At 31.3% G+C, this 10,482-nt stretch overlaps 1 protein-coding gene across 1 annotated transcript in view; it reads left to right on the top strand.

The window, feature by feature from the left end:
* Positions 1–8,717, top strand: part of LOC130900620 (zinc transporter ZIP13 homolog) — a 37,017-nt gene extending 28,300 nt beyond the window's left edge. The window contains exons 4-5 of the mRNA XM_057811340.1: positions 5,988–6,264; positions 6,327–8,717. Coding sequence (XP_057667323.1) covers positions 5,988–6,264; positions 6,327–6,502 — 453 coding nt within the window. The 3' untranslated portion in view covers positions 6,503–8,717. The remainder of the gene's footprint in view (positions 1–5,987; positions 6,265–6,326) is intronic.
* Positions 8,718–10,482: the final 1,765 nt, after the last annotated feature.

The following is a 10,482-nucleotide window of genomic DNA, read 5'->3' on the forward strand; positions in this document are numbered from 1 at the left end:
GTGTTGAAGTTTTCCACATTTTGGATTTAGTTTCAAAGTAAGCTAGAAATACTCTTTGTGTGAAGCTGTTTATGCCTTTTTTAGTACGTCCCTCCATAAAAGAATTATATTCTTTTGAATACTGCTCCCTGGATTTCTCGGGGAGAAGATTCATAGTCACTGCAGTTGACGATTCAACAACATCTTCTGGTGTGCAGTTCAAACTTTCTTCACTCTCCATCACTAATAATAATAATAATAATAATAATAATAATAATAAACTCCTTTTAATTATACACAAAATGGATTTTCTTGAACGAATATCAAGAAATAAAAGTGACAGTTTATCGGAGAAACGAATTGACATGAAAAAGAAAGCATTCATAGCCCACTATTTTGATAAAACAATTTTATAATTGCGTTAAAAAATGACACGTTACGGCACTTTTTTTAAAGCAAAATCGTGAAAAAATGGACCGCAAATTAATGAAAAAATACGTGAATATTATAATGGACATAGAAAAAAATATTTATTCACTTGGAATTCTGCTAAATTTCATAATAGGTATTAGGTATATTTCTTTTTGACAATGGCAGGTCTTTGTATAAATTGTAATGTGTTCAACAATGTTTCAAAAAAAAACTTTTCTTGTAATAGTTTTGCGTCTGTGTCACAATTTCCATTGATTTTATCGACTTCCCTGCATTATTTGTCGTTTTATTAAAAAAAATTCGCAATGTCTAAAATGCAAATATAATGCATGTTTGGTTACCAAAAACCACAAATATAATTATTTTTGACATAAATATCTTGAGTAAATTTTCTTGTCTAGCTTTTTTCTCTACTAACAACAGTTTTTTCTATGTATAACAATCTTTGGTGATGACCTACCTTTCGTTTTTAATTCTTTAAATCTTTTGTTCGTATGATTATTTACAAAATCTATTTATATTTATTGAGTTAAAAAACAACTTCCGTACTGCACAAAATCACATAAATTAAATTATAGTACGGCCCAACTACTTTAGTTCGAAAAAAAATACATTATACTTAAATGTATTTATTGGTAAGAATTAAAAGATACGAAACAAAATGTTACTTTTTAAACACGACATTTTTTGATGACAGCCATCACGTTGACGGGACTCCTCAAACCGTTTGCGTACATTTTCAAAAACTTTTTGAAGAAGTCGTCAAGGAATACTCCTGATCTTTTCTTCAATATTGTTTCTTAAATCTGTTTCATGGATTATTCTCGTAGGCCACGCTCTTAAGAAAACACCACAAAAAAAATCAGGAGGGTCAAGTCAGTGCTCCGAAGTGGCCATTCAATATCACCTCTTCTTGAAATCACTTTTTCTGGGAACAACTTGTGCAATGCAGCTAAAGAGTTGTTAGTGGTGTGATATGTGGCCCCATCCTATTGGAACCATGTCAAGTTACAGTGACTGCATGTCCTCTGTTATAAGTAGGACTTAATAATGCAGTTCACCGACATAGCGACCCAAACGGTGAGCTTTGGGCTATGCAACGGGCGTTTATTTAAGGTCTGTGGATTCTTTTCTCCCATAAAATGAAAATTTTGGCGATTTACGTATCCATCCAAATGAAAATGTGCCGGAGGAACATGTTGTTGAACCTCTCTAACATTGCATTAACAAAATTCAATCTTATAACGTAATCATTTTCATGTAGAACTTGCACAATTTGAATTTTTTAGGCCTTTACATTTACATCAGATCGCATAATGCGGTGAATTGTGGCTCTTGATAATCCCAGTTGAGACTGACGCTGTGTCGAGGGTGTCGGCTTACAGAATCTGCTTCTGACTGAATGTTTCCTGACGTTCTTGCTGTCCTTGGACGGCTGTGATGAATTTCGCCAATAATGTTTCCAGTAGTATTGAATGTCTGAATCCAAGCTAAAATTGTTGTATGGCTTGGAGCTTCTACAATGCTGCGCAGGCGATAATGTAACCGATACAATGGTCGAACTCGAATAAGTGATCGATTATTTTCGAAATACACGCGCACGCAAAACGAGCGTTGCTCTCCCGTGTATGGCATGATGGCCACTAAAAATTCAAAGACTGTTCTAGTAAACGAACCCTGCGCCTTGTTTGCTTCTTGAAATAGTTATGTATATTACTGTTAATCTGTTCAAATGGCCCTAAAAATGCAACAGCGTGAATCGGAAGATGGATTATTAATCTGGTCGACATTACAGACTTGTTTAACAAGGTATTACAGGAGGATTGCATAGATAATAAAAAATTTTTTTGTGTTGTATGAGTAGTAGGAAATGTTTAATTTTAAATTACGCAATTATCATTTTTTTAGTGCTAAAATTTTTTTGAGAGCACTATATTGGTTTTGGGCTTGCCACTCCTGCTTCTTGGTCTACGTGGTTTTCTGATACATTTTCTATTGAAATATTTATTGGCAGGAAAAGTCATTTTTCTTCACAAAAATGAAAAAAAAAAACTCTTCAACAAAAAAGGTTGTGAGAAAAAATATGTTTAAACAATTAGTGTTTTACTGGAATTTTTAGTAGACCAATCAGACATTTTGATAGATGCTTGTATTAGACAATTGGTTATATATAAATATTCAACTATTTAATTTTTATATTACATTATATTCAAGTAACAGATAAAAATTATCTGTATTGAATAGATATCTAAAAATAAATATATGAAGAGGATCTGTATGGTAGACATTTTTCTAAAAATTAACACATTGATTGATAACGTTAATGTTATTCAAGGAATTAGATAATTGTTTGTCAAAACAATATTTGAGTATCTCATTGAGTTTAATATACTGTTCGAAACAATGTACCAAAAATCGGAAAAACTGTAAAACAAAATTAAATAGCCATGTAAAATAATTTTTAAATATATATATTTAAGTAGAAACTAATTAAAACTACATAATTTTTCAACTAAGATGCTGTACGTGATTAAAGACGACCATATTGGTATAATAAAAATCTGATCATTATTGACAAAGAAAACATTTTTTTTTTAATTTAAGTTTGATATTTAAATTCATTAATTGTTACTTAGTGGTTTCGGTAATTTAGGTGCACTTAAAAGATTTGTTTTTCATCGTTACATAATTTCAAAAGCCTCCTCCTTTTCTGATGCTGTTTTTTAGAAGCACAGGACTCAATAACAACAGGATAATGTTCCATAGTGTCCAAGTGAAGATCTTTGCTTCTAAAGGCCGCTTGACATGATGCAAGACAACATGCAAGACCAAAATATTACATAGACGAATATTGCATCCCACTTGTCATTGCATAATAGTTGCCACTAATCAAAATTCCATAAGTAGAAGCAAGAAACCTCAAACTTTATTTAATATTTTGTGGGCACTTTGAAAACAAAACTAGGTAAAGTAAACAAGAAAAAGGTGGTCAGAGCATCACTAGCACTAATTATATCTGCTGCTACCTTTATTTTTAGAGTCCGATGGACAGTTTAGCTGGAAAATTGGATAAGAAAACATAGAAAAATTAGTTGAGAATGGATGAAGAAACATATAAAAAATTCCTAAGTAAAATAAAACGTAATACAGTGTAACCTCAATATAACGACTTCCTCGATTTAACAAATTCCTCGTAATCCCCTTGAATTGTCCATAAGGGTCAATGTAAAATATACCTTTACATTACGAACATTTTTTGCGAACAACCTCTTTATAACGAATTTTCAACTATCAAAAAAAAGTATAAATATCTCTAATTAACGAACGAATTTTGTCAACCCAAAACCTTTATATAAATTTCCCTTAATCTCATAGTATGAGATTCATGTCGCGACAGGTTTCGACACGCTTTTGTTCGTAAAACAATCACTGTTGTTGGATGGAAAGTAAAAGTAATGTAAATACTGCTGCTCGTTACTATTACTTGATGAGCATAACTTCACAATGAAAGATGCTTATAATTATTTAAATATAATAAAATCTGTGTTTCTCAAAAAGGGAGATTTAAGTAGCGATGTAGTCAAATCCATCACGAAATTGGATTGCGCTTTGGGTGTGATAAATCTTACCGCTGGTAAACAAATAACTATTGATGACTTTTCTTTTAATCAAGATCAACAAAATTGAGATTAAGCTACTATGTATAACCATATTGTTGATTCTTTACCTTAATTTGTGACTTTTATTGTGCGAATCCTTGAAATTAACATTAAATTACCTACATAATGTATGTACCCACCAAGATATGTACCTTCTCTAACGGATTTTACCGCATTTAATTTTGATTATTAATGTAAGAAAAAAACTTTGTTGCCTACCTAATTGTTATTAAATAGAAAATACATACAGTATTTAGATAAAAATGTGTTATCATTTATTAGTAGTTGTTTTTTATAACAAGATAAGTAAGTAATGTTGAGGTGGATAAAAATATTTTTTTTACCTCTTTACAACTAATTTTAGACCAACCTAACCTCAACATAACTATCAGTTCAACGAATTACTTGATATAACGAATATTTTCTTGGTCCCCTCCGATTTGTTATATAGAGGTTACACTGAATCAGTAGATAATAAACTTATTTCTCTCTAAAATTGCAACTTGTACATAATAAAAGTGGCACAAAGACGATAAAATGCGAAATCTTGCAAGAAATAATCAGCTGAACTTCATCTACACATGTTTTTGATTAAGAAATATTGCGTCTTGCATTGCATTGCACGTTGTATTGCATCACATCAAGCGGCCTTAATCTACTGAGATTTGTTTCTTTTTCTTAAGTTTCATTTAATTGTTTTTAAGTTTATTATGTAAAGAGTGGATATTTCTCAAAAAAATTTTGGTTTGTTAAATTGACATGTTCAGATTTTGTATTATTGAATAGGCTAATTACCTGCTGTAGTTAATGTCATTTTCTTACTGCAACAGAAGTGTGACGAATCATCACGTACGGGGCAGTGATCTAGGGTTAACAAAGAAAAAACGTTCCTAAATAATGACCAAACATGGGACATGCCTCAGGATGATGAATCTTTTAGCTTTGGAAAACATTTACCTTAATACTAAGCAGTAGAAGTAAGTGGGATCAAAACACAATACAAGAAATGCCATTAAATGGTATACAGATGAAACTAAAACAACAGACAGAACTGGAATATGAACATACGGGCCCAGAACCAAACACTCTGAACGTTATGCAATTTAAAAATGTGTCCAGCTCAATGTAGAGAGGAACTATAGCCAAGCAGCCATTAGAGCTCCAAGCTCCAATATCATAAAATCGAAACTTGTTTAGGATTGTCTAGAAAAATCAAACGAGCTAGGTAAGAAAAATAAAGTTTTCCTACAGTGGATTACGGAACACACCGGAGTGAAGGTATATGAAACAGCTTATAAGCTCTCTAAAGCGGGGGCAGACAAGCCCTTTATGGAACCTGCACCCCGCTGTGGTATCAGAACAATTGAAAAAGCATTGGAAAAATAGGGAGATAGGAGCAAAACCAATTGGGACAACCTGCAGAGGCTGAGACACGCAAATGGAAACTGTAACCAGAGAAGATCTGCTGAATGTATTAAACTAAGTGAGAACAATCTACAAATACTAACAGGAACACTACGTAACTCAAGGGCACTACACCTGGGAGCATATTAAATAGAAGACGAAGGTCTCTGGCAATTAGTGCCATCCCACATTATGGACTTGGACAATTAGCAGATCAGCTGTAACTGGGTATCGCAGCAAGAAAGGGGGACACAATAGATCGTTAGGGTCGCAGTGTATATGACACCCCCAATATCTACATACATACATATTATAAAGTCGACAATCTTCGAAATACTATCGAAACTTTTTAACTAGTAGTGAATATAATAATAGAATGTTGTCGGATAAACAATTTTTAAAAATAATTATTTCAAATCCAGAAATAACTGTTGCTATTGTTTCAAAACAATTTTTTTTTGTATTTGCAATTAAGATCCAACAAACTATTTAGGTAATATACAATTTTTTTAGGTTGCGGGTTACCTAAATTTGGTGGCCAACACCATGGACAACTTTACCCATGGACTTTCGCTTGGAGGAGCCTTTTTGGTATCTCTCAGGGTAGGACTACTCACAACTTTTGCCATTTTAGTTCATGAAATACCACACGAAGTAGGCGACTTCGCAATTTTGCTCAAATCCGGTTTCACGCGGTGGCATGCTGGTATATTCCAAATGTTGACAGCTAGCGGAGGTCTCATCGGTGCTATGGCAGCCATCATGTTCAGCGGAGCGCGAACGGCAATAGGTAAAATTAATATTTATATTGTAACGTACAATTATTCTAATATAAAATATTTTAATTTTTAGAAGCTAGAAGCTCATGGATTTTGCCCTTTACTGCAGGGACGTTTCTTCATATAGCATTAGTGACTGTTCTCCCTGATTTACTGAAAGAAGAAGATCCCAAAGAGTCGTTTAAGCAGCTAATGGCATTAATACTAGGGATCGTTATTATGGCATTCGTTACCAACGTTTTTGAATGAACATCGAAAATAAAAAGTACTATAGTTTATTAGAAGAAATGATTGATTATTGTTTTATATTCAACAAATTCACAGCTCCAATCTGTTATTCTATAATAATAAACAATATTTATTTTTTTAATAATAATTAGCACTAATCGTTTTAACTTTCATCGTTTTTTCCAATACTCTATAGTTTGGCACAATTGACATCCTTGTACGATGTGTTACATCAAAAATAAGAATGTTTTTAACAGAATTGTTTAATGACACAATATTTTCTAAAAAAAATCTATCCAGACAACCGCCATTTTCGGCACAAGATATATTTTTTAATTGAAAGATTAATGTTCATAATCGTTCAAGTTTGGTGATATAAAATTGTAACACATTTAATTTGATTAATGCACAGTGGTTTCCAAAATCCAATGAATTGTTGTCTCAGTTAGTATGAAAACAATAGAATATCGAATCGATGATATATTAATTGCCTCCTAGATTTTTCAAATTTTATTACATATTCTCACAAATCATCGAAGAGTTAAAAAGTCTTCTCACATAGTTGAAAACGTTGCAAAAAAAATATTTAAAGGAAATTCACAAATTACATCACAAACATTTCCTCTATGTTCTTTGCGATATGTATAGAATTTGCTACTAAAGACTGGTGTAGAATCTTGAACGTTACTCTTTGTTTGGTGGATTTAATGTATGGTTGTCATATTTTCACACACTAATGATTTGTTTTCCAGAAACTCGCGTCATTTTGATCAAAGTTGAACGAATCTGCACGACAAACTCGATATTTTTTTCATTTGCACTTCAGAAGTACTAGAAAATGCATAATTTTTTAAAACTATTCAATCAGTGGTATTATTCACATGTTATATCTCCGAGAGAGGAGGTCTGGAGCTAAAAGCATATATTTATAAAGAGTTATTCACGACAAAATAAACACAGCTAATGGTAAAATTTATTGTTCATTTCATTTGAATTATACAAGAACATGTATAAAAAACTTAATGGATGGGTTTTTCTGTTCAAGTGATATATGTATGTTAGGGTTCTATGTACAAAAGATCTATTGTGTCCCCCTTTCTTACTGCGATACTGGGAAACCCACTGATTATAGCTGTTCTATTAATCCCATTCTTCTTAGAACCTTCAGTCATGGTTTAGCTTTGTACCGTCTTCTCTATGGTAACTTCTCATCTAGGTTTTCACTTAAGGTTCTATTTGCCACTCTTTTATATTTGACTTTCAACGATTCATAAAAATTTGACTTGAAACCTCAAATAAGTGATTATTTCATAATGCTAAACCCTCGTTTACATTCTGATGAACTACAAGGAATATATTTTGTGCAGTTAAATAACGGTATAAGGTATTCTCAAGATGTCAATATAATTTCCGAAGGAGACTGTAATTTTTATTTTGTTGAATGTGAACCTTTTACAGAGTTTTTCGATTCACCAAGCTGTGCCGATGCTCTAGTTGGTCACTAATCAGTTTTTAGAACTCTTAGAGTCCGACAAGAGCAAATTATGTTCTACATTTTTGGGAGAAGTACTATCCGCTAATGCTGATGTCATTAGAAAGCATTCTTCTACTTATATTGCTTATCCATTTTGTTTGTTTGTGAGAGAAACATTGTTAAAATGACCCTATTTTTCGGCAACGTAAGCTGCAAGAGACTATGTTTTTTTTGAGGAGTTGAAAAAAATCTTCTGATTAACGTTACAGCAGCTTCTCGCTTTTGTAAACATTCTACATAACGGCTAGATTGTGTAGGAACTGAGAATACTACAGAGATTGTATAGATCTCTTTCTATTGGAGCTCTGTATTCGCAAACTTTGACTTTCTCAAGATGGTTGTAAACAGCCAAGTATTTATATCACCTAGAGCAAACAGTAATTTTTTTAAGACAAAACAATTTCATTGGTGACAAGTGCTATTACCTCTTTTTGTTATTTTTCCTATTGGAAAACACTGTTTATTACACTTTTTAAAAACATTTTAGATGCATCGTCATTAACAATCCCATTTTGATTTATAGCTGTGTTAATAATGTGGCCATATAAATTTTCCTCTAGTGATATCTAATTTTAAATATGTATATACATATTTTATCAGTATTTTTAGGTAGAATAGAGATTAATTTGATATTTGAAGAATAATTGTCTTCTTTATAAAAAAATGTAAATTTTTTAAAAAAGTACAATTATATTTTGTGAATTTGTTGTTTAAATCAAAATAAACTTTCCAACCCATTACCTTAAGCGGTAAACAAAATGAACGCGAGCATGACGTCGAAGAAAACAATTTTCTACTTTTTACGCGCTCATTTTTATAGGGTAGTTACAGATACCCAAAAACATGACTTCTCTGGGTAAAAGGAGGATAGAATTTGTACTTGCTCATGAGTGTTTATATATAACAGTTGGCTGAATACAGGAAAACGAAAATTTGGCAAAATATAGGGATCATTTTCCTATTTGAAAATTTCATGACAAAACTGGTGTTGAACTTCCTGATCTAATCGACAATCAGGTTTTCTTATTGAATGTTTTGTTAAGTCTCACCCATCAATGAGGCTTTATACATATATATATATATATATATATATATATATATATATATATATATATATATATATATATATATATATATATATATATATATATATATATATATATATATATATATATATATATATATATATATATATATATATATAAATTTCTTCAATTTCTTATTTCTTAGATCTTTTGATATATTAATGCATCTAAATGTTCATTTTAGGTCTCTTTTGTTTAAAAATTTTTTTTTATAGTTTTTAAAAGAAAGAAATTTTGATAAAGACTTGGGGAAAACTCGAAACGTCAAAATTTATCTTTCTTTCAAAAACTATAAAAAAAAACTAGTTTTAAAACAGAAGAGACCTAAAATCAAGAGCATTTAGATGCATTTATATACATATATACAGGATGATTCATTAAGAATGTCCAATCTCTGAACTGTAGATTCTAGACCTCCAAATATGATGATTCTGCTCAACATGCCTTATGCAAATATTGCTAGTTTCCGAGATACCGGGTGTTTAAAGTTTAAATTTTGATTTTCGCATTAATTTTTTATGTTTTCACAATTTCTCTTTGAAAATTGGCAATTTTACGTTTTTTGGCATGAGGAATCATAATTTGCACTCTAATTTACCATTGCTAATAGAGGGCGCTAGTTACACTTGTTTGTGTTAATTAAATTAAAGTAAACTTTTTTTGAGCTAAACTTACAACTAACATAATGAAAAAATATTAAAAAGCGTTAAATTCTACAAAAAAAGTTACTCTTCTTTGATTCGTGTAACTCAATCGGTTATCGAGTTATTTGCTTCTAAAAAGTGCAGTAAATTTTAATTTTTTCATAAACACTTGTTTGTGTTAATTAAATCAAAGTAAACTTTTTTTGGGCTAAACTTACAACTAAAATAATATTGTAAACGTTTAGGTAAATCTTGAGGTAATAAATTCTGAACAGGAGTGTAATGATATGAAGCAATTTTTCCCTCTTTCAGTATTCTAAAAATAGATGAGTGGCTTATACCTGTTTGCAGACTTAATCGGCGAGTACTAATATCTAATATCTGGATTCTGGTATAATTGTGAATATCTTCGAGCCGCAGCTGGACCACTATAATTTGACTGAGCAAACACACAAATCATATCGCGCATCTCATTATTGGAAAAATCGTTATGCCTAGGCATTATTCGATAAATAACTATTACACTTGTTAAATTGTTAATAAATGGTATACTAATGTATTACTTATTCTTATCCAATTTTTGCTTCTACACAAACTGTCTAAAAGTGACACAATCCTACTTAAAAAAAAACGAAAAATTAAACCACGGCTTAATTCACGAATGTGATCTTTACGAAAGCGGATCATAAATCGTATTGAAGTAAACGGTGGGCATTTTGAGCATTTGCTTTGAAGTTT

Source organism: Diorhabda carinulata, chromosome X, assembly GCF_026250575.1.
Source record: "Diorhabda carinulata isolate Delta chromosome X, icDioCari1.1, whole genome shotgun sequence".
NCBI classification, from domain to species: Eukaryota; Metazoa; Arthropoda; class Insecta; order Coleoptera; family Chrysomelidae; genus Diorhabda; species Diorhabda carinulata.